Source organism: Lycorma delicatula, chromosome 2 (assembly GCF_047948215.1).
Source record: "Lycorma delicatula isolate Av1 chromosome 2, ASM4794821v1, whole genome shotgun sequence".
NCBI lineage: Eukaryota > Metazoa > Arthropoda > Insecta > Hemiptera > Fulgoridae > Lycorma > Lycorma delicatula.
The window spans coordinates 213584180-213609789 of record NC_134456.1 but is presented as its reverse complement, the minus strand read 5'-3'; the positions used below and the strand labels follow the sequence as shown (position 1 = coordinate 213609789).

The 25610-nt window shown below is 28.0% G+C and overlaps 2 protein-coding genes and 1 long non-coding RNA gene across 3 annotated transcripts in view; 1 reads left to right on the top strand and 2 right to left on the bottom strand.

Annotated features, from left to right (window-relative positions):
• LOC142319637 (uncharacterized) overlaps positions 1 to 1111 on the bottom strand; it is a 270901-nt gene extending 269790 nt beyond the window's left edge. Inside the window, exon 1 of the long non-coding RNA XR_012755237.1 lies at positions 981 to 1111. This is a non-coding gene — a long non-coding RNA (uncharacterized LOC142319637). The remainder of the gene's footprint in view (positions 1 to 980) is intronic.
• LOC142319634 (sodium leak channel NALCN-like) overlaps positions 1 to 25610 on the top strand; it is a 176202-nt gene that overhangs the window by 23995 nt on the left and 126597 nt on the right. The window contains exons 2-5 of the mRNA XM_075357146.1: positions 2803 to 2862; positions 15972 to 16120; positions 18981 to 19119; positions 22660 to 24472. The gene's annotated coding sequence lies outside the window, so the exon portion shown is untranslated. The remainder of the gene's footprint in view (positions 1 to 2802; positions 2863 to 15971; positions 16121 to 18980; positions 19120 to 22659; positions 24473 to 25610) is intronic.
• On the bottom strand, positions 2291 to 23030 carry LOC142320056 (fatty acyl-CoA reductase wat-like). Its single transcript, XM_075357732.1, has 5 exons — positions 22921 to 23030; positions 11627 to 11736; positions 9123 to 9312; positions 3984 to 4212; positions 2291 to 2467 (listed from the first exon to the last, which is right to left on the bottom strand). The coding sequence occupies exons 1-5, from the start codon at positions 23028 to 23030 to the stop codon at positions 2441 to 2443; spliced, it is 666 nt and encodes a 221-aa protein (XP_075213847.1). The 3' UTR covers positions 2291 to 2440.

The following is a 25610-nucleotide window of genomic DNA, read 5'->3' as shown; positions in this document are numbered from 1 at the left end:
CTTCATAATGCCACAAATCAGTAATAAATTGTAAACTTTTCCATATGAGATAAAAATGTTTGTAAATTTTTGAGCTGAATATTTTTCAAGTATAAAAGTTTGTTTCATTTTTTAAGATTGTATCTGCAGCAGTAAGCTACTTCATCATGATGAATGAAGTTTAACTTCATCTTCTTTATTGACAAAATATATTTTGTTATACAATAGCATGCCTGCCAACTGAAGGAGATATTCATCATCACAAATTTAAATATATAAATTTTTATTTTATTTTAATTAAACATTTATATATTGTAATTATAAAAGATTTGATAAATAGCAAAATGTTTTTAACACTAATTATCCTAGATGGTTCATATAATACTAATATTTAATTTTACAATCTACATTGCAAAACAAAAAAAAAAAAAAATGAGTTGAATGGTGATTTTAGTCATGTACATATTCATCATTTAGATCATTATTGTTATCAAATATAAACATCCCACCTCTTAAAGAAATATTTTGAACTGGTATATCACCCTCATATATTTATCTAAATATTTTTTAATAATCTATGGATTAAAACTGATAATGAAGCTTTCATTATTTTCTTCATTTTTAGAACATGTAAATGTGTTGAGCTGTATGTAAAATAATCATAAATTAAGGCTATAATTATTGAACCTTATTGAAATCTTGTAATGAAACCAACAGCAAACAATGATGCACCCAAATACAAAAATGAAGAATATTAATATGCAATTTGACAAATATATCCTGGAAAAAAAAAAAAAAAAATGTTATTGAGAATCAAACAATTATGTATTATTATTACTAATATTTTTATTATTTTTGATAATATAATATATTATATATTATATTATATTATATTATAATATAATATATTATATATTATATTATATTATAATATAATATATTTTTTTTGTAAAAAAACAAATTGTCTCAACATTCACACCCACAGGTATGCTTTAAAATACCTGTGACTGTTAAGGAGCTGGTTCAACTCATATCCAGTTCCCCATGTCCAGCCATCTCTGATCTCTGGGATCAGTCTGTAGGTCTATCTGCCATTTGTTGATTGATCCCATCTTTTGCCACCTGCAGAGACTTGTTAAACACTTTAATAGAGTAATTCATATTTTTAATTTTTATCATTGCACGAACTCTTAAAATGAGAACCAGTGATGACAAGTTACTTTTACAAAAGCATTCATATTTCACTGAATACTAATCTACAGTCCACAGAATAATGTAGATTAACTGGAACTTAATCTCATAATAGTAGTATTGTATTAGTACAAAAGTACTTTCATTTTTTTTAATAATGACTATTTATCTTACAAAAAAGCTATTCAATTTTATTAAAAAAGTATAGTGATATCTTTAATCATCTGAATAAAAATCCATGTGTTATTTGTTATACATCAACCGAGGCACACTAAGACAAATAAATCTGCCTAAATATACTACTCACTTTATTTGTAGATATTAAGAACCCTTTTGATAATGTCAAATGGAATGAGATATTTAAAATTGTGTTGGTGTATAGCTAATGAATAATATATACAATTTGTAGAAAGATAGTTGCTGTTATAATAGCAAGAGAAAATTTACAAGATTTAATTTTGAAAGGAATTGGACATGAATACCTCAGCCTATGATTTTTCTTAACTTGTACTTATAATTAATGAAAAAGCAAGTTTAATAAATATAGGTTAAAAATAAGGATTTAGCTAATGATATAGTTGTTCTAGTAGAAATAAAAAATTAATTAAAATAAATTTTGGTAGTATTTTGATACAAAATATAAGTAATGAAATATGACTGATATAAAGGTAGATGTTCAAAAATGTTGAAAAGAGGTGACATATCAGAATTATGAGAATTTTTGTTATTTAAATGATAAAATCACAAAGGAATGGGAAAGTAAAGATGATATTAAAAACAGATTAACATCAACTAAGAGAACCATTTATGCAGCAAATAAATCTGCTTGTACCAATTGATAACAGTATAAAATAAAACATTAATAACTCATTCTCAGAGCAGTAGGTTTTTAGAAGTAGTATTATTTGAAAGTATAATAAAATTTGTTTAATGATATCGCATGATGAAGAATGTTATAAATATTTTTGAGATTAGCAGAGAAGAATAAAAACAGATAATACCATCTAGTGTAATGCCTAATAAAAAAATATTTAGTAAAACTAACCACTTTGCCCTTTTCTTTGCAGCTGGAATAGTTGACAAATTGCCTTTTAATAAGTATTGTCTTATTCCTCTCATATAATTATAAAAATATTCTTCCCAATTAATATCTTCAATATTAAATGGAAATATATCTTTTTGATCTAATGATTTCCACAAATCTTGAGTATTCTTGTTAGAAAAATCCCATTGTCTTGTAGAGAAATGTGATACTAACTGTGAAAATTTGTCAACAGTCGCTGATATTTTTAGCTGCCTGAAAGTATACCAACAAAAATAAAATGAATAACATGTTTAACACAGTTTTTTTCACTAAAAATATTCACCAAGACTGCTATAAATAAATGCATGCATAAACATTTAATAAACAATAAACATTGTATTTCTGATATTAACACAAATTTAGAAGTATTAGAAATTAATAAAGATTACATAAAATTAAATATATTAGAAAAATATTATATGTATAAATACAAACAAAATTTCAATTTGATAGCCGACAGTATTTGAGGGAGACGTTCTTATAAATACTGCAATAAATTAATACACAATCATTATTTTAGTATTTTTATTTTTATATTTTTATTACAGAATAACTTCAATCATGACTGAAGATGCAGGATCCATGAAGTACTTTAATGAAAAATTAAGGTAAGGTATGTCTTATCTCAATATACTGTACTAGGTGTTTTATTTTAAAAAAAATTAAATATAATTTTAACAATACAGCGGAATAATATGAATTTTAAAAAGAATAATTTCAGTAAAGTAAATATAGATATCGGTATTTAATTAATTTTTCTATTAATTTTTATTTTAGAATTGTTTCTAACTTAATGTTATAATTTAGCATTAGGAAAGTGTATGAAGATAAAAAAATTGTAGGTACAAATTTTCTGGATTAAACACTTTGTCTACTCAGCAACTTTTTCAACTAATATCCTCATTTTCTGATTCTTTTATAAAACATTTATCAATAGAGTGTGATTAATTGAAATGTGCTAAAAGTGAAAATGAAAGTTTCATTTGAAAAGTTTAGTTTCATTTGAAAATGAAAGTAAATGAGTGAAAGTACATTTCTACAGCACTAACAGCAGGACTTACAGCACTAAGTGAGTAGAGTGATATAATTACTGAAGGTCAAATATTTAGAAAGAAGTAATCTTTAAAATGTTATAGACACTATTCAGGAAAGTTGAGCAATTCTCAACTTATCATCTCTCCTTTTCTGTTTAGCATCTGGAACAACCATAAGATATTATTTAAGAGGATGAATGAGGACGATGTGTATGAATGTGAATGAAGTGTAGTCTTTTACAGTCTCAGGTCGACCACTCCTGAGAAGTGTGGTTAATTGAAACCCAACCACTAAAGAACACCGGTAGGTATCCATGATCTATATTCAAATCTGTATAAAAGTAACTAGGATTTGAACCTTAGAACTCTCAACTTCAAAATCAGCAGATTTGCGATGATGAGTTAACCACTAGACCAGCCTAGTGGGCTCTTACCCTGGGAAAATAAACGTACCTTCATATAAATAGTCTGTATATATTTTTAAAAAAAATAGGCTTTAATTAAACTATTAAATTGTAATTTCAACTCATTTCAACCATTTTGTCCACCTCTATGATAGAGTGGTAACATTTGGCATGATTCCTTTTCTTAAGTGGATAATAGTAATACTTACAAAAGTATAATCAAGGAATAAACTCTGGCCAGTCTTGGCTCTAGTTTCCTGTTATAAATTGTCATTAAAAACAAAAGCTTACCTTTTTTCTTTGTGAAATTATATCTATCAGTAATGCTGGTAGATAATGGAGAAAGAACTTAAAAATGCTGAATTTAAATTTGTCCTTTACCAGAATGAGAATGGGAATTGTATAGGCAAAGATGGAAATTGACCACAATCTTTTGCCAAGTTGACAGAAATTATCCCATGTCATTGGATTTTGTGTGCCTTTATTCGTTGGTGGATCTTTAATACTGTCCTTTTTTGTTCTGTAACAAATTTTTTAAAAGTTTTCTGGTAACAATACAGGAAAAATAGTATAAGATTAGCTTATTTCAGTTTGAAAAATATCTCATTAGTATTACAGTAATTATATTTCCTCAAAATTCTAAACTTTTGAAGTTACAGTAAGTAGTAAACCTGCAGATTCAAACTACAGCTACAGCTACAGAAATTCAACTAAGAAATATACTACAAATGGATTCTTATGCACTTTATAATGTAAACATAAACAAACTGCAGTAAACAACTGAACACCTTTTTTTCTCATATTAAATTAAGTCATCATATTCGAAAATTCACTGTTCCTGCTGAATATCCTATTTAGATTGTACAGGCAATGAAAGTGTACCTAATAGTAGCTGAAGGATTAGGTAATTAAATAGTGTCTTTGTAAATACAAAATTTGTTAATGGTACATATGTAAAAAATCTTAATGTAAAATATTAAAGTTTCTGTTTTTCACAAGATTTTGTCATACTGTTCTGAATTCAAAAAGAAATTCATAATTGCATTTTTACAGCAATGTTAATGGGCCTAATGATAACATTACTCCAAGTAAAAATATTTTACTGCAAATCTTGAAGAAAATCCTTAAAAATACAGCAATATTCTAAAGTAACTTGTCTGAGAGCATTTTTAGGTGATTTTTTTAAAAATAAATATTAAAAGGTTTTTTTAATAAATATTTTTCAGTTTTTTAACATCCTATTGTGTTTTCTTTACTAAAGAGTTCCTAACCTAATATAATATGTTTAACAATCATACATTCACTCTTTCTCGGATTATGTTGTCTTATATATATTATATGAGAAGACCCAACAACAATCAATCAACAATTTTTATGTGTATACAACAATCAATTGTAATTGATAAGCACTTACTTCTGAAATGTGAGCTACTACAAAACTGAAGGAACAGAACTTCTGGAGCATTTCTCTACATGTAATTATTTTGATTTGGTAGGGCAGGTTGTAAGTCTTGCTAGGAACCTAGAATTGTGCTAAAGATTCAGAATAGTAGTACAAAAAAGCTTTTAGGCTGAAATCTGCTTCTCTCAAATTTAATGCAAAAAACAATCAATGACTAAAACTATTTTTATATATTGAGACTCCTTTAGAGAAGTGGTAGTTAAATTTAAAGTACATTAAGTTTATTTGTACCTTCGTTACCCATAAATTATAAACACTGGATTTTCATTAAGTTTTTTCTTTTTTTTTTTTGTCTTCAGTCATTTGACTGGTTTGATGCAGCTCTCCAAGATTCCCTATCTAGTGCCAGTCGTTTCATTTCGGTTTACCCTCTACATCCTACATCCCTAACAATTTGTTTTACATATTCCAAACGTGGCCTGCCTACACAATTTTTTCCTTCTACCTGTCCTTCCAATATTAAAGCGACTATTCCAGGATGCCTTAGTATGTAGCCTATAAGTCTGTCTCTTCTTTTAACTATATTTTTCCAAATGCTTCTTTCTTCATCTATTTGCCGCAATACCTCTTCATTTGTCACTTTATCCACCCATCTGATTTGTAACATTCTCCTATAGCACCACATTTCCAAAACTTCTAATCTTTTCTTCTCAGATACTCTGATTGTCCAAGTTTCACTTCCATATAAAGTGACACTCCAAACATATACTTTCAAAAATCTTTTCCTGACATTTAAATTAATTTTTGATGTAAACAAATTATATTTCTTACTGAAGGCTCGTTTGGCTTGTGCTATTCGGCAATTTATATCGCTCCTGCTTCGTCCATCTTTAGTAATTCTACTTCCCAAATAACAAAATTCTTCTACCTCCATAATCTTTTCTCCTCCTATTTTCACATTCAGTGGTCTATCTTTGTTATTTCTACTACATTTCATTACTTTTGTTTTGTTCTTGTTTATTTTCATGCGATAGTTCTTGCGTAGGACTTCATCTATGCCGTTCATTGTTTCTTCTAAATCCTTTTTACTCTCGGCTAGAATTACTATATCATCAGCAAATCATAGCATCTTTATCTTTTCACCTTGTACTGTTACTCCGAATCTAAATTGTTCTTTAACATCATTAACTGCTAGATCCATGTAAAGATTAAAAAGTAACAGAGATAGGGAACATCCTTGTCGGACTCCCTTTCTTATTACGGCTTCTTTCTTATGTTCTTCAATTATTACTGTTGCTGTTTGGTTCCGGTACATGTTAGCAATTGTTCTTCTATCTCTGTATTTGAACCCTAATTTTTTTTAAATGCTGGACATTTTATTCCAGTCTACATTATCGAATGCCTTTTCTAGGTCTATAAACGCCAAGTATGTTGGTTTGTTTTTCTTTAATATTCCTTCTACTATTAATCTGAGGCCTAAAATTGCTTCCCTTGTCCCTATACTTTTCCTGAAACCAAATTGGTCTTCTCCTAACACTTCTTCCACTCTCCTCTCAATTCTTCTGTATAGAATTCTAGTTAAGATTTTTGATGCATGACTAGTTAAACTAATTGTTCTGTATTCTTCACATTTTTCTGCCCCTGCTTTCTTTGGTATTATGACTATAACACTTTTTTTGAAGTCTGATGAAAATTCCCCTTTTTCATAAATATTACACACCAGTTTGCATAATCTATCAATCGCTTCCTCACCTGCACTGCGTAGTAATTCTACAGGTATTCTGTCTATTCCAGGAGCCTTTCTGCCATTTAAATCTTTTAATGCTCTCTTAAATTCAGATCTTTCATTAACACAAATTGCAAAAAAAATTTCATTGCACATTAGATTTGAAAATATGTACTACATGTTTATTATAACTAATAATTAAAGGTGAAATTAACCAAAAAACAAATATAAATGTAAAAAGTACCGTATTATATATAACACCAACATTTCTGGGTAAAACATAAAGTTTAACTTAAATGGTTGAACCCAAGAAAAGACTGAACGCAATTAAAACAAGGTAAATCAAGAGTATCGTGCAGAAAAAAGACTGAAAATTAGATTTCCAAACTATAGTTAAAATAAATAAAGTTAGAGAAAATGTTAGATTTGAATAGACACAATTCAAATCTGATGTTTTGGCAAATTTTTTCCTGAGTGTACAACGAGATATTGTTATCAGCCCAAAATTACTATAGTAAATGATTACAAATTAACAATCAAAATTTACCTTAAAAATTGAACATATATAAAATACCTATGCGATATTCTAAATGCAAAATGAAACAAAAATAAAAACAATATAAAGATTAACATGAAATAACGAATTGCTGTACATTAAAAGTCATAAATAGAATTAAAAGCCACACATTACATTTAAAATCAAATATTTGAATCCAGATGTACAGCCTTAAGAAATTGTAAGACATTACTATTTTGGATATTAACTCCTAGTTTAAACCTGGGACACAATATAGCATAACAGACATAGTCCACAAGGATGTGATATACTGTTAGTTGGCAGTCGCAACAAACATAGACTGGTGCATCGGTCTGATTCATGAGGTGTCCATGAGTAAGTTTAGTGTGCCCTATTCACATACCTCCTCTCAACGGTTAATCCTGCATGAGGAATTCTACGATGACATAGTGTTCTTAACTGGACGAAGTTTATTGTTGATGATAGCTTTCCATTCATTTTATCTCTCAAGAAAACAGGCAAGGTGATCAGAAACAACGCGATTAGTTGAAGTAGGCTACAAACTAGCCAATTTTGCTGCACTATCAGCTTGCTCATTTCTTGAAATTCCAACATGTCTGGTGCTCCAGCAGAAGCTCACACTTGTGTTACGCTGATTTATCTCAGATATGATAGAGTGAATCTCATAGACACCAACGTGTCTGGTAGCACTAATCGCCTGCAAGCCACTCATGGAATCTGAACAGATGACTACGTGTCATATGTTTGGTTAATTATACTTAAGGCTTTATTAATAGCATACAACTCTGCGACAAAAATGCTGACTATGCTGGGAAGGCCAAACACATGAGTATGTTCTATTGCCAACCACAAAAGCACAACCAACAGAATTATCGTGTTAGTTTATACAGATCCATCTGTATGAACTATAGCATCAGAATTCATGCTGTTTATAATATTATTAAACTTTTTGTAAGATAACTGGATGCGTGTAGTTTTTATATACAAAAACTAAAACAATAATTTACAGGAGAAGGCCGCTAAAGGAGGAAATAACATTGAATAACAGTAGTACTGGAGATATCTGAAAATCTAGAGCTAAAAAAAGTGTTGAGCTCTGTTTCCTAGCAGAGCAGCATATCTTGGCTGTTTCTGAAGAAACAGAAAGAAGTTTCTGAACATGCGCCAAGTATGATATAGAAGTAGGGATGCTGAACTCAAGAATAGATTGATGCATGAGAATCTACCAGACGAAGATGACCAAAGTGTATGACTCATCATTTAATAAGCAAGATTCAAGTTCTGCCTCACTCAATCAATTATAGTTGTTTTGCTTCTTCGAGCACATCATCCACCACCCGTCATAGACATCTCGAGATGGTAGAAGGAACTTGGAAGCCTGGGAGGACAGAAATTGTGTATCAGTTAAAGAAATGTTAATACTGGTGATGAATCTTGGATATTTGAGTATGACCCTGAAACAAAATGCCACAGCAAGGAGTGGCACACTTCAAACTCACCACGTCCCAAAAAAGCAAAAATGAAGAGATCAAAAATCAAAATCATGATAATTTGTTTCTTCGATAGTAATGGCATTGTCCATAAGGAGTTTTTGCCTACAGCACAGACTGTAAATCAATATGTTTACCAAGAAATTCTTAAAAAACTGCAGAAAAGAGTTGCTTGCACGAGACCAGTTTTAATTTCTTAAAAATTAAAATTGGTTCAATTTATGATTAAAAATATTTTTTTGTATTATAATTTTTATTAAAATTTAAAACTCACCTACAATTTAAATTCCATACTGAAGCAATTATTATGTTAGCTACCACATCAGCAGGTATTATATTAGCTGTAACATTAGGATCACATTCCATTATTCTTTTAAATCCAGTTGAATATCCAACACCAACTCCAGTAGTGCCATACAAATTATCAATCCAACCTGGGACAGGTTCTTTACTTGAACCTGTGACTGAAAAATATAAAACAAAAACTAGTTACTGAAGTAAATTTTTTATACAATAAACAGATTTTATTTTTCTCTTTATTCAATTTTTTTCAATAGTTGTTCGTAGACTAATTAAAATTAAACCCAGTTCCAGAGATAAAATATTTAAGTTATGTTAATCATAAAGATTATAGTTTTAATTTAAACATAAAACAATATTTTAATTTAAAATAATGTTACTTATAAAAATGAAAATTCTTAAAATATTAGGTTGTTGAGTAGATGTTCTGATTTTCAGAAGACTGATTTCTATTTGGCAGAGTTTATTTGTAGTATAACTGATTCACTAAGCTTCTATTAATAGTTTCTGTAATAAATTTAATATTGCCAATTTTTTAGATATTGGTTTTATATACAGAAATACTTCACTAAATAAGGCTCCAGTTGTCATTGTCTGCGCCAATAAAAGTACATCATGCTTATATATAAAGTAAAAGCATGTGTAAACAAACAATTTGTTTTGTTTCAAGTTAACCATTGCATAGAGAAACAAATTACTATACCACACACATAATAGCCTATAATATATACATAGTCAACGTTTGCTAACCATATCATAGAGATATTAAATTAAATTAAAGTTATAGATCTACCAAAACTGGAAAACTTCCATAAATACACAAAACAAATGCTCAGATTTCAACACAAACAATATTAAGTATATATAAATTTGTAGTGATAAAAGAAAGAAATGAACTGACACGTTTGAAATCTGACACATTTTTTGTATCATACTAAATATTTTTCTGCTTAACTCAAAAATACCACTCATTCTTTTAATTAAAAATAGCATTGAGTTACTGAAGATTGCCATAATAATGTTCAAAATATTTGAAAGCATTTTTTTTAAATTTTCATTAATTTAGTTCAGATGGCCTTTAAAAGAGTCGATAATTAAAAAAAACAATCTTTATTGCATACCACCACTGACAAACATAAAAAAAAAACAGTTTTATATTAGGTACATTGTGAATACTTATTTAGATTTTGTATTCATAAAAAAAAATTTACTTTTATTATGTCTTTTATAAGGTCTTAAAATTTTATAATGTCTTAAAATAATAGGCCTACTATTAGTAGGCCTATTATTTTCGATCAAATTTAAATACTACAATAAACTATATGGCACAGAGGTGTTTAATATTTAATAAAATTAAAACTGAATAAATATCCAATTCTATTTAAACACCACATTAAAAAGAAAAAACCTATCTAAAACCATGTTGGTTCTGCTTAAAAAATCTGATGTATTTTATTAAACAATTAATGTATTTCTAGATTAATAATTTCTTCTTCCTAACAAAAGAATTGGTCCTCCTCTTTCTCTTTTGTTACACATAATTTTTACATGTTTATAACTACCCCTCAGATTTTTTCTATACACACTTTTTAACAATTCTCTTTTACTTTTATTTCATTTATTGTTTTCTTGTGTTTTACTTTTCTGTTGTTTTAAAGCTAAGCTATGAGTAATTTTAAATCTACTTAATTATCTGCTAGTCATGATTAGGAGTTTGTTAGAATGCATCTCCTGAGTAATTCCTGTTTACCCCTACTCACTTAAAAGTAAGTTAGCTCAAGTTAGTTGTTCCCCCACAAGGTATTTTAAGCTCAACTCCATTTTTGTTTGTTCACATTACACATTTACTCTAAAAACAACATTACAAATTATTTTCTATAGTTTAAATACTTTCTATCAGTGAAATTTATTAGTAATATATGCTAATAAGAAGGAAGGAAATGGCAATAATCTAAAAATTCTTAGCTTACTGCATTTTCTAATGCTGATTGGACTTCTTATATTAGTAAGTTATACATTGGAGTGCTTATAACAGTAACTCAGCTGTTGTACTGATATTGAATTATTTAAGAGTATTTCGGACATTTATCTTGATTTCCACTTTTCCTTAATATGTCAGAATTTTCCTTCATCACTTATACTGGATTTTTTTTTTTTTTTATTTCTAATCTCAGGCCAATTGTTTTTGGACATTGAAAATAACTGAGCCCCAAATTATCAAAGATAAACAGTGATATATGTATTCAAACCCAAATAGTAGTAATTACTTCTTTAATTGGATTTGAACCTGGGTTCAGCAATGTGCATAACAATTCTTAAACTATGATTCTAATCACTAATTTATGCAGCAGCAGATTTGATAAAAATAACTAGCTGCTGGTATTCTGAAGAAGACTGAGAATTTATTTTAATTTTATGTGCCATATTAATTATTTTTTTATTAATTAATATAGAAGGTTTTGGGAATAGAATACTTACTTATGCTGGGCCTTACAATAATAACAGGAAGCCCTTTACCATATTGTTTAATAAGACTTTCAGCAACCCTCTTAGTACATATGTATGTATTAGGACAATCCTTTAAAAATCTGAAAAAGCAAATTTAGTCTTTTATTAAGACACATTAAACACATTTCTTTAGAATATCAATAACTATTTGCAAGTATATGCCAACCACATATGAAAGCATATTCATTTATTCTAATTTAAAAATTACATCTTAAACATTTGGCCCCTACATATGTATGACATGCATTTTAAGCGTATCTATATTTCTTATAGCATTCACTTCATCAACAGTGATGGGTGTAACTATTCAATTATTAAGTATTCATTCGTATACTGAATTCATAACAAAAAGAGCTTTTCAAAGAACTTTTTAATATGATCTTTCTGTGTCATGTTATATTCTGTCACTACAAATGAATAAATATGACAATATATTTTTACAATTTAAAATAATCTCTTAAAATAATCGTATCTGTATTCTTACTAGTAATTTTTCTGGTTTGGCCTTAGTTTTCCAACAGAAGGTAAATATTTTGAATAGATTTAATAAAAAAGAAATAGAAAGTAATAATAAATAATGAAATTTAATAGATTATTTTAAGTTAAAGAAATAATTTAATAAAATTACAGTATTATACTTGCTGAATCAAATTACTGAAATTATATAATGTATGGACATGAAGAGAAGTAATAATTAAAAACATTAAAACTGGGCAGGCACACCAAATGTTTGTTGTTGATGATTGTGTAGCTATTTATCATAGAATAAAAAAATTATTGTTAACACCTTTATTATTAAGACTATTCTAATATAATAGTGTTAAATAGATATTAAAGTATGTAAAGCAATCACTAAAAAGTGAAATGTTAGTAATATGAACTTTCTAAGGCATAGACATGCAGTTGGCTATCTTTGCAACACATGTCCATGATCATTATTGTATAACAGTTTGGTTTAAGTAAACAAAACTTAGTCTCTAAACTTACCGTAGATTTGAACTTTGTTGCTTAAGTTTTAATCATATTAACATTTCAAAGACGCCGTTAATATGTATGCCACATTCCACAGAAAATAGGACTATTGAAAGAATGAGGCTGGCTGATACCACTGCAATAAAAGTAACTGAAGTAATTGATCCTGTTTATTGACCTATCATTGAAATAACTGAATTTGGACAAGAAACAAGACAGGAATGTTATAAAAAGCATATTTGAACTGCACAAAACCAAGGTCAGATTGTTTTTAGTACTGAATGAAACCAAAAAAATTAGTAGTTCTTGTTAATATTTGTAAAGAAAATAATGGAATGTTAAATGTTAAATAAAAAAAAGAAAACCTTGATTCCAATTCTTGAAAAGCAGAATCTCAAGCAACTGATAAATAGAATTTAAATATAGATTTAATAGAATCTTGTGCTAACCATTTCGTTAATAATATTATCATAAATTCATCTGTCACCTCTGATCCTTCAGAAAATGTATTTTATATCAAAGATTTGGTTAAAAAACATATTACCAATGAAATCTGAAATAGTAGTTGATGCTTGCACATCTCATTAAAAAAAAACTTGTATTTTCCAAAAAAGAATGATGGGGTAAAAAGAATAAAGTCAAACAACATAAGTATAAATAAAAAAATGTCTGATGCTTATCATAAAAAAAGCAAAATTTGCACAGAAAAAAAATATATGGAGAAGAAAGAAAAACAGTTAATTATGCAACAAGTGTTGAAACAGTGAAAAAAAAGGCAAGCGTAAGAAAAACATAATAAAAAGATTTCTGATGAGATATTACCTGCGTATAAATATGAGCAACAAAGCTGAAATAAATACCAGTGATAGTGATGAATGTGATATAAATACCTATGAACTTTATTCATAATAATAATTCTGACTTACCTAATTGTGAAAATTTTTGTGTTTGTAATTACATAATAGCTTTGCACGGTGGTTCAGAATTTCCTAGATTAGTTGTAAAGCATTAAAGATAATGAATATGAAGTAAATTTCATGAAACAAAATGGAAAGATACCTAATTTTTGGAAGTGGCCTACAAAACCAGACCAAATCTGATGTGACAAAGAACATGCAGTGAAAAGTATCTTCTCCAAGACTGGAAAATGTTAGAGGAATTTAGAGTTTTCCTTAAACTGTGTTTAAATTTGTAGGCAAAATAGAATGATGAGAATTTTATATAGAATAATTAGAAGTTCAGAGATTATTAATTTTTTTGGCTAACTCAAATTAATCCGTTTCCACGTACAATATTATTCATTACCTGCTAGTTATTGTTCATTCACTATTGATTTTGCAATTTCTAAATTTATGAACATTTATTGTTGTAATCTTATTCAAAAAATATTAAAATAGCTATTTTAATTTTTCAGTAATTTCTATAGAATATGTTAGATATGTTTCTATAGAATATGTTACAATACTATTTTTTTCTAAATGACACTAAAGATTAAATTACTGAAAGTTAAAGCTATTCAAGCTTCTAAAATTTTCATTTTCTGAAGCATTCATCCTATTAAACTTAGCTTTTGATTATTGCACAGTCTTAATCATAGTTTTACAAATAAGGGTTCATCTTAATTAGTCTGGCAAAGAGAACATTCCAGTTATGTGAAAAAGTAACTAAACATAAATATTAAATAGTATCTTTCATCTTTGAAACATACAGAAAACAGCAAAATAAAGTTATGATTGTTATCCGTAATAGTTAAAGTCATTATGAACTACTGAGCAATAATTGGAGAAAAGGAACAAGTACTCTTGCTCTTGAAGATAGACTATAAGAAATCATTATTGCCTGAACATGTTAAGTGCGCTGCCCCTGAGCACATAATATCCTCTATATTGTATTTTGTGGAATGCTGAGTCGTGTAGAAATTCTTCGTGTGCCACTGTAGAACTTAGCTATATTATCAAAAGAATATTTTTCCTTCCATCCCAATGTATTGGTTTAACATGAACGCTGGGAAGGTATTCTCAAGAATATTATTAAAAATAAATTTACAATAAATATATTTGTACTTTAAAAGAATGTATTTGATAATTATTTTTCAGAATGAATTCAGTTTTTTATACAGTAATAAACAATATATATCCAAGAAAGTATACCATGTAAAATTGCCCAAAGAATGGAGTGATTTTCATTATATGAAATAACAGTAGCAAGAGCACACCCAAAGGATGTACCATATTGTGATACATATATTTGTGTATTTTCTTGAAGAATGAATATCACAATTATCAAAAGGAGATTATTCAAAATCTTTAAATATTGTGTATATATTATCCATCGTCTAATTACATTTACAGACATTATTTCAGATAAGTTAGTTTCAACTTTTATTATTTTTTTAATTAGTGTCAATCAAAAATACTTTTTGAGATTGTAGTTTCAGTGTGACTGTTAATAATAATAATATTTATAACAATTATGTCTTCATCAGAACATTAATTGCAGAAATAATAAATGGTAACAGAAAATCATATCCTGCGATTATCTCAAAATCACTTATAAATTCAGTTTCTGTATCATTACTGATTTTATTATCTGATTATTGTTTATTAATACAACCAAATTTATTATTAAAATTAATATAATTCATTAAAAAATATATATTGGTCTAAATAGCACAACCACTGAAATTTATGAACTATTTTTCAATTTTACTTACAAGAAAAAATTGATAAAAGTTATTCATAAATTATTTTGTGAAAATAATTGATGAATTAATGATTTGATCTTTATGATTTAACATAGTTTAATCATAAAATCAATTCTTTGGTAACAAGTATGGGAGACATTTTTTTGTACTAGTTCTAGAAATGACAAACAGAAACTTTTTACATATTTTTAAATAGAAAAACTGAGATTTATAAGCAAGCCAATCTGAAAATGTGAATCTTTGATTTGTTGGGACTCTTCACTACTACTGCATTTGTAGGATTTGCAGCAGTTAGTGTCTTATGTATGTATAGATTTTATAGTGGGGAAACTCCATCAATATTTAATTTTGAAAGGTCAGATTAACATAACTTATTTTATTTCATACTAGTAAGTCAGGGCTCACTTCACTCATCTGACCATCTAGCCAAGGAGGATTTTGACCAGGAATATTTCTTTCATTGCTTTTTCAATTAATGTGATGACCAATTTATTGTATGTGATAGTTCTATCAGTAATTTCTTTGTTCCAGTACAGCCTTACTCTTTCGTTTTTGATTACTGGATCTGACTCATGTTTCGAGTAATGTGTTTTTAAGTGTGATAGTCCACCTACTAACCGATTGCTTTCAAATTTTCAGGAACATTCATGTTATAGCAGAAAAGGTTTTAAGCTATAGATCGAGGCTTTAACTCCCTTAGAGTGAAGTTGCCAACCAAAGAAATTCATTAAAGAAATAAAAATTAATCTTACTAAAAGAAATAAGTTGCAAAGTTTTCCTCATCAAAGGTATGTGTACCTTTAAGTTTTGTTATTTGTACAAAGTTCTTTCAAATGTTTTTACAGGACATTATGAACTCCTTATTGGATGTAAAAATTCACCGAATATACTTATAAATTCTACAGCTTTATTCTTTAAAATGAATACTTAACATTTTATTTTATTTTTTTCCACAATTAATTTTATTATTCTAATAATTTCTTCATACAATTTCTTATTTTAAATACTAATCTATATATTATGTTTTTATGTATACCATTCTTTCTCTCCCTTTGTTCTTTTTCACTTCATGTAAGGATGGTGTATTTTGTTTTCATGAAACTTGCAGAATGGCATTGATTTGAAGGTTGGCTTATTTTCATAAAAAAAAAAAAAAACTTTGACAATAATGGACTCTATTAAGAAGTTGTAGTTACGTTCCACAAAAAAGCCAGATATATGGCTAAAAAAAAAATTATAATTTTGAAATGCTTCTGAGTCCAACTTGGTTAAAATCATGTAGCAGTATACTACACAAATCATCAAAGTTTCATGAAATTCAAACTTATTTGGCTTCTACACAACTGCCTTGACGTGTCTTGTTTAATGGTTTTTTTTCTTTCCAATGAAGATTTTTTTTGTACATCACATTTCTATTCTTCTCTTTCTTATTGAATTACCTATTTTCAAAGGTACTTCTGTGTTTCTGCTTTAGTTTTGTATGAGGATAATAATATATGATAGTTGCATAAACATTTAACTGTAAAATTCATTGTTCTTTTTACTTTTCTCATTGTAATTTTATATTATAGTGTCATGTACCTACAATCATCTACTTTCTGTTAAAATATATTTTGATTTATCAATGTACATCAATCAGTGTAAAAATTCATTACCCTTTGTGGGAATTCCTTATAAGTTACTATATTTACTATTTAATATAGGTCTATTAATACTATATTACTGATAGTTTTGTATTTTATGCAATTGTGAATCAAAATTAAAGGCAGTTCTTTTTTGCCATAGATTGTTTTACAGTGCTAATATGCATTAAATGGTGCCCATTTATGTTTATCAAAAATATAATAGATAAATAACAAAAAAAAATTTTTCTAGTGTAGAACATGAAAACGTGCTTTCTATTCACTGCTTTGTAACACAAAGTATTAAAATAAGTGCATCAACTGAATTATTTTAATGAAAACCTTTTTATACAGAAGCAATACATAACTGAGAAGGAGTAAGAATGTACATATCATTTTGTGGCTTTCTGCTGCATTATAGTGTAGTGTAGCACTAGAATTCAAAGGTATGAATATAAATTATCAAAAAGTGAAAAAATACTAGAAACTTTTGACAGTTATTTCTATATAATAGTTCATATTTGCATTTATCTGTTTATAATTGAACTCTAAATTTTTATACAAAATTAATTTCTCAAAATCCATTCTTATTTTTGTCTTATTTTGGTATTCTACATATTTTTTGTTGTTAATTCTCCTAAGAAAATGTATGTTTTTTTGTAAATCTGACACAGCTTCAAGTTATTTAAATATTAGAACTCTCATAAAATAATTTGCATTGAAAGAAGAAGTTTAATTTTTGTTTACTTAGTTTTTTCAAGTACCTTTACTCTCTAGAAATATATGAAAAAATAAATCAGCCAGGTATTTGTAACTGACCCAGCATGTAACATCAAAGGAGAACATGAATCATGTATTTATTAAGTGATGATTGATGATTAGCCGTTTATTTGTGTTCGACCCTTGGCGATTCCATAGGCAAATGTTCTTCATGATAGTCTATCATCTACAACTTCTTTAAGTTGCACTATTGCCCTGCTGGTGTTGATTTTGATGTAACAAGCAAGTGTGTTCATGGTCATCCTGTTTTTCTTTTTTCGCTGATAATACTGAGCATAATTGAAGGTTCTAAGAAATTAGTGCGCATGACTTGGCCAAAGTATGTCGATTTAAGTCTTTTGAATTTTAGCTTCGATTCCGTGGGATTCTCAACAATCTTCACCAGCACCACAACTTGAACGCATCGATTTTCTGCCCTTTTGATTTCCTGAGAATCCAGCTCTCACAACTGTACATGGTAGTTGGAAAAACTATTGCCTGCATGAGTGCATTTTGTGTCCAATGCGACATCTCTACTTTTCCAGATCTTCTGCATACTATACATCACGGTTAATCCAAGTGTGATATGGCATTTAATTTCAGGTGCTGATTCTGTATCGCAGTTGCAGAATAGAATTTATAATATATATATCATTAATAAAGTATTGTATGCATATATAGAATCCTGTATTTGTAATATGAAATCTGTATTTTCTGCTTTTGAAAAAATTTGAAATTTCCTATGTTGGGTTATAAACTGAATAATTTTAACAAAGATCTTCTAGAATTAATGACTTGAGAGTTTTATGAGAGTGGACAATTAAAATTGTACAGCTCAATATGATAAATTACAAAAAAGAAAAAAAAAACAGGTACAGATCAGTAGATCTTGTACAGAATCTTAAAATCAGTTTGATTTTTTCAATTAAGTATGGAAGAAAATTATAAAAAGGAGCATGTAAGTAAAACTACTGCTTGCGTATATTATAATTTTTAAATATTGGATATTTATATGGCATGTCACTTTTAATTCAGTAATGGTATTTTAAAAACATCTTAGTATTTAATAAGTGGTTTTATTGTTCTTTTTACTGATAGTAAAATATTAAAAATATTATTTTTAATTAGTACATTTTTAGCATTTACTTGTATCATCTTATTTTACTAACATATTGTGCCATAAATGATGTAAATCTAATGAATATTTTTAGTTTTGTTGAAGTATTTGTGTAATTAACATTAAATGATTTATTGATTACATTTTCAGATGAATCTTTTTCAAACTGTATTAAATAATAATAAAAACTTGTTAAAAAAATTACTAAATTGAGGAAAACCAATTGCCTATTCTTGCCAAACAGCAAACAGTGAATTGAGAATGTTATTATTATTCAGTTATTGGAGAGGTAAGGTAACTTTTGCTCAAATAATAAAATACTTTTAAATAACTAATGCATAGAAAATAGATTTGTACATTCAAAATAATAAGTATATTCGATTATTCATTGATGTTGATTGACTTGAGCTGTTACTGCCAAGTGAACTACTAGCAAAAGTTTCAACAGCATCGAACTTTGTTATGGTAGATTGCAATCCATTCACCAGCTAGATTAGAATGTGCATTAGGTTTTACTGAACTAATTATTCACAACAAAAATCCCAGTCAGTATTTTTGTACTTAAATTGGCTGATTTTCAAGAACTAAAATAATTGACAAAAAATATTCCTTAGAAAGAGTTTAAAAATTTAGTTAAGAGTGTTTAGATGAACTGAAGCAATTATCATGGGATGGGTGGGGATGAAGAGACTGTCCTTATTTCTTATATTGGTTTTAAAAGTGATTTAAGTAAAAGAAAATCTTTATTTATAAATTATATTTTGCATTTCTAATTGTTTTTGGTTTGAACTTTTTGTCTAAAAATGGTTAAAGTGTTACTGAAAAAAAATTTAAACAATTTATCCACTCTTGTGATCTTTAAAATAATTAGTGATTTGCCAATTTAGGCCAGGATTTTATTTGTAGAAAAGTATATATCATATATCATAAAAAAATTACGTTTAATAATTAATGCTTTTAATAACTTCCTTGATGCTGATGTTGCAAAATACATGACAATATACATAACATGAAAGTTACAGTATGTTAAAAAATATAGATCTGTAGGGATTTTAAGATTATAGAAACTGGATTCAATTGGGTACACTGTCTTATTGCAATAAGTGGTACATTAAATCACCTAGCATATAAGCAGTAATAGTCAGAGTTGTTTTTTCTGAGTGTAATTTGGGCCCAGATCAACAAAGCTACATTAAATAATTGGAAACTGGATTATCCTACAAATCAGTCATTCAGCTAGTAAGTAAAAATTAAATTAATGTATTAGAAAAATCTAACAAAATATTCATTATTATAGAACATAACTCATAAATTTACTTTACTTCTTTGAGAGAGCAAACTGTGGTGGCTTGATGTCCATGGTATGGTACAGCAGTAAGTACCCACAATTGTTCATTCTTCAGTAATCTAGTTAAGGCCCCCTCCTCTGTAATGCAAACTTTGAGTACTTCTTGTGTACAGTTTACTATAGAGCACCTGAGCAGAAATGCTCTAGTGATTCATCCTCACCCCAGCAGGAGCACAGGCCAAGGAATCCTTTAAGTTTAATTGGCATAGGTGCTGTTTATATAGCAATAATGCAGCCTATGTGAGCTCCAGCCACAAATGTAGCAGTTGCCCTGCACATTCCAGTATAGTGCCAGATCAGTGGTGCTTGTTGAATAAGTCATATAAACAATTCAAAAATTTGATATAGCTGATATACTCAAAATTTACCTGTTCAGATTGTAATAAATTCTACTTAACAACAAACAGAATGAATTTCTATGCATCATTTCCTTTTCAACACATAACATATAAATACATTTTGTTATATTATTCTTAATATTTTAATAGTAAATTGAAAAAAAAAAAATCGTGTTATTACAGATTTATTTTTCATTGAATCATTGCTTGCATATTATTTATGTTTTTCTTAAAGAAAAATTCTTATTTAAACTAAATTTGAAGGTAAAAGGTGATTTTTAATGTGCTTTTAAAAAAGCTAAAATCACTGCTTATTAACTACAGTAGTGTAATCATTATTTTAGTTTAGAATTTTACGTTTCTAACGTATCTAATTTTTTGGAGATACATTTTAGAAAAATGGTTTTCTTTCAGTGAGTTTTTCAAATATATTCAGTATATTGTTAAGGATATGTTTTGAAAATCTTTCCTTTTTTCTAAATTCAAATTAAATTACATAAATTTAATTATTTAATCATTATTTTTTTTAATTTTCTTTCTTTCTACTTGAAAATTAATAACCATAAGAATCAGTATAGTAGTAAAAATAAGCAAAGAAATAAACAAAGAAATGATTCGTAGAAACTGACCTTCCCTTACTAGCACACAAGCCTGGCTTCTGCTACTGGTAGAATTTATAACATTGCAAAAGATTATCGTAATTCATTTCTATTGCCATTTATTAAGTTTATTCTATTCTTATTTTTATTATATTTTAATCTTTATTTTTAACTTTCAAACATTGTATTTTTATTTTTAATGGATACCACTATTTTTTGGTGGTTGGTTTCAATTAACCACATGTCTTAAGTATGGTTAGCCTGAGTCTATATAAGACTACATTTCACTTACACTATGAACAAGAGACATGAATGCCTATGGGCCCTTAATCCAGAAAGCTGCATGAAATATTTGGAGACTTCTGGAAAATTCATGCAAAAACAACATTTTTAATATAAAATAAATATAATTTAAATATAATTTTTTAATATAAATGAACACCATGAAAATCGTACACATAAACAGAAAAGAGAACAAATTCAACTCACTTATGTAATTCAATATAAAAAAAAAACCATTAACAACATTCTAAATCATTGGTCTTCAACATTTATGTAATAACGGTGCACATGACTGAAATTGACTGGAATTGCAGGCCGCATAGCAAATATGAAAATATTGACCAATTATGGTAATGTACCACTGTATGAAAAGTGAAAGTTTTCATTAGTTTAGTGAGACATGAAACACTGTTTTATCTTCACTAGTTTCTCAATATCAGCTTTAATGTTGGATGAAGAAATTGTAACGGTGTTCTCCAAATGTGTAACAGACAAACGATTTCTCACTTTTGATTTTGCCTACTTCATTTTGAAGCTACAAACAAAGAATGGTTTCGAATTAAATTCCAACAGTCCAGCATTTCTAAATTTCTTTTGCAAATACATATTATATTGCAATTCGATTAGTTCCACTTGCATACAGGTCGGAGCTTTCTCAACTTCAACACTAAATGGTGTAGAAAAGATCAGGAACAAATGTTCATTTGATTTGAAATCTTGAACCCAATTACTAAAGTCAAACTTCAAAGAAACAATGGCATCCACATATTTCTCTTTGTTTCTAATTTCATTGAGAATCATTGTAGGGAACAGTGAAAAGTCACGTTTAACTGAAGTTCCCATAAGTGTAGCTTTGTTTCAAATGCTTTTATTTGGTCAAATAGGTTATGGATCAAATTGTTTCTGCCTTGAAGATGCAAGTTCAAGTCATTGAGGTGCATGGAAATGTCAGTGAAAAAACCAGAATTAGACATCCACTCAGGATTGTTGAACTGATGAAACATTTTGTCTTTATTGTCTATGAACTGAGAAATTTAATTTTTAAGATCATCAAACATTCTCGTAAAACATTTTTCCATACTGAGCCAACAAACTTCTGTGTAGTAAAGTACATCTTTGTACTCTGTGTCTATATCACTGAGGAAAGATTGAAATTGCCTATGGTTCAGTCCTTGAGATTGAATGAAATTGATTATGTTTATAATGTATTTCATTTATTACTTAAAAGAAACATTTTTTACACACAATTGTTCTTGTTACAGAATACGTGATACTGCATTAACCGCATGTTTCCACAACAATTTGCTTTATTTTGAATTAGAGCAATGATGCCTTCTTTCTTGCCAACCATTGATGGGTACCACATTAGTAGCAATTCCTGAGAGAGTGCTCAGCTTTAGATTGAATCTCTATAAAGTTGAGGATAACGCTTTGAATATGTCACTTCCTTTTGTGAGAAATAGAACAGCCATTTTTAAAGTAGTATTAAAGTTTTTGTCAATACTTCTATAAAAATGCACAACTGAGTAGTATCTGTAACATCTGTACTTTCATCAAGAGCTGCAGGATAAAACACAAACTTAGAAGCTGTCTCTTTCAAAATATTTTCAGTGTTTTCAGCCAATTCCTCCATCATTGAAACAGTAATGTCAGATAAGCTAATTTTCGAAAATAAATGTTTTAAGCAAGGCATAGAATTTCAGTTGATGACTCTATGCACTCCTTTACAAACTCTCCATCAAGAAGGGTTTGGACTTAGGCAATTTTTTTGTTTGTTAGATAACTAGCCTTAACATTTAATTCACTTTAAATTTAAAAAGTCAAATGATGATTTTACTTTTTAAATGAAAATTGTTGAATTTGCAGTCTCTTCATTAAACCTGTCACTTCATCTGTCCCTGATATTGGTCCATTTTGCTATTGTGCTTAGTTTCATATGGTGTTTTATATTAAACTCCTTCATCACAGATTTAGACTCATTGCATATCAAGAATAGAGGTGTTTCTTTTACCTTAGCAAATAAATACAGACCTGCAGACTTGTCATTAAACAAGATTTTTTTCATTAGAAACTTTCTGTTTCTTGCTGGAGCTTGCAGCCATTGCAAACATTATAAATCACAAAACAACAATATGTACACAAAAATAAAATAATACTGAAATAGTCATTAGAGATATACCAAACCAATCTGAATTAAACAAAGATGAAGGGTGAATGTAAGTAGGTGATAGAATTGGAGTGTCTATAGTGGTGGGGGTTACCAGTAAATCATTTCTGCCAATTGTACATAACAAAAACTCTTGGCACATGGACTGTAGCATTTGTACACTAAATAATTTAGCCCAATAAGTTTGTAATTTGGTTGTGTAATTTTCCATTTGGTTGTGTAATGAAATGTATTTAATTTAATATTTACTTTCATTTCTGTATGATTATAGAATATGATACAGAAAGTTTACATTACATTGATTGAGTGGTTACATATTATTGGTAATATAATAACTATTTATTAGGTTGTTTTTGTATTATAAACGTCTTTATAAATGTTGTTTATAAATAATGGTTGAACTGTAACCATCTGCAAAAAAAAAGAAAATAAATTTTTAGCTGCAGTGGTAAAAACAGTTAGAATTAAGTGAGAATGTTACATCTTGTTTTAGAGAGTATTTCAGTTCACTGGTGGTTCATTCAAACAACTGAGTGAACCACCAGCAAGCAATGGCTTTATATTATTTTAAATCAGTATAAATTCAATGATTTTAACGGGATGAGAAGCTGGAAAAACATTTATCTAAATTTACATAAAAACATATTCATGATTTTCCAATTCAAATTAAATGATTTTTGCATTTTTTTCATACAAAAGTTGATGCTGGTTTATGAGAGACCATCATGTTGGGCAAGAATTGTCAGGAATAGGCAGGAAAGCCCATAGAAAGGTCTTTGTGGTTCAGAATGAATGTACCATATGTAGGACTTAATCACTTGCATTTGCAGTGAAAATTGAAAGCTGATATGGAACTGTATATCTGACTAGCGAAGAACAGGACACCACATTTTACTCCTCAATTACCAGTAAGCCTAGTGATTTTTATTATTTGACTAAATCTTATTTTAGGAAGTGATTTGGAACTCATGAAAGGTTACTAATGACCATTTCAGTTAAGTGCCTTTATAATTAAGAAAAAGGTTAATGTATTTTGTTTCATTATTCAGTTACTTTCATTATTTTATTTCATAGTAGTTTTTTTACAATAATTCACTAAAATTCTTTTAGTTCCTATCGATTTTAAAAAGATTAATTAATTAATTAAATGACTATTTGTCGATAACAGTGGCTAAATTTAAAGTTATTTTATATGTAGTTTTTTATTTTATGCTGTTGCTCTGGATTAATAGGGTCAGTACTGTCATCTGTCTCATTTATTTTGTTAGATTTTTAAAGAAGTTTTTGTTGTTAGAAGTAATTTTATTTTCAGCAATAACATTTTATACATTTTACTTACTTAGAATTTTACAAAATAGTATTGCAAAGAAAATTCTTGTAAATTTATAGTTGATTTTTCACAAAATTGTGATGCGAACAGTTTCTGCAATCATGCCCACTATTCTATATACTGTAATCCATATAATAACTTTATGTTAAATAAAACGCACTGTTTCACTTGTTCAAATGATTGTTTAATGATTATATTTTTACATGTTTTACATTGTTGTGTCATATTTTATTATAAATGAGATGAGATGAACATGTTATGTGTAGTTATAACAAAAAAGAAGAAAACGAGACAGTACCAAAATATATCACAAGAAATATAAATAAATTGTATATGGAACTGAACATACTGCCCGCCAAAAAATCAATGAGTTGTTTTTTCTTAAGATTACAGTAACAGTTGTGTTATTACATCATAAGTAATAACACAATGATAACATTAACAGTTTTAATCTGTAATCTTATATTTGTACATTAAAATAAATAATATAACATTACATGAATTACAAATGTGCAAAAGAACATATAATTGTAAAATAAAAAATATTAATACAGTATTTATAAATATCATTCATGTTACAAAAAAAAAAAAAAAAAAAAAATATATTAATGCACTTTAGTCCTGTTATTACAATAATTGTAATACAAATGAATGCTAGACCAACTCAGACAGTAATAACATATTGTATTGAGTTATGATTCAGCAGTACATAACAT

What these genes read in the sequence shown, in the direction of transcription:
- LOC142320056 (XM_075357732.1), bottom strand. Translation starts at nt 23,030, where the DNA reads ATGGAGGAATTGGCTGAAAACACTGAAAATATTTTGAAAGAGACAGCT. An exon ending in GTATGGAATTTAAATTGTAG is followed by an intron (nt 4,213 to 9,122) that starts GTGAGTTTTAAA and finishes AATTTGTTACAG; the next exon opens with AACAAAAAAGGACAGTATTA. An exon ending in TAATTTCACAAAGAAAAAAG is followed by an intron (nt 2,468 to 3,983) that starts GTAAGCTTTTGT and finishes GTATACTTTCAG; the next exon opens with GCAGCTAAAAATATCAGCGA.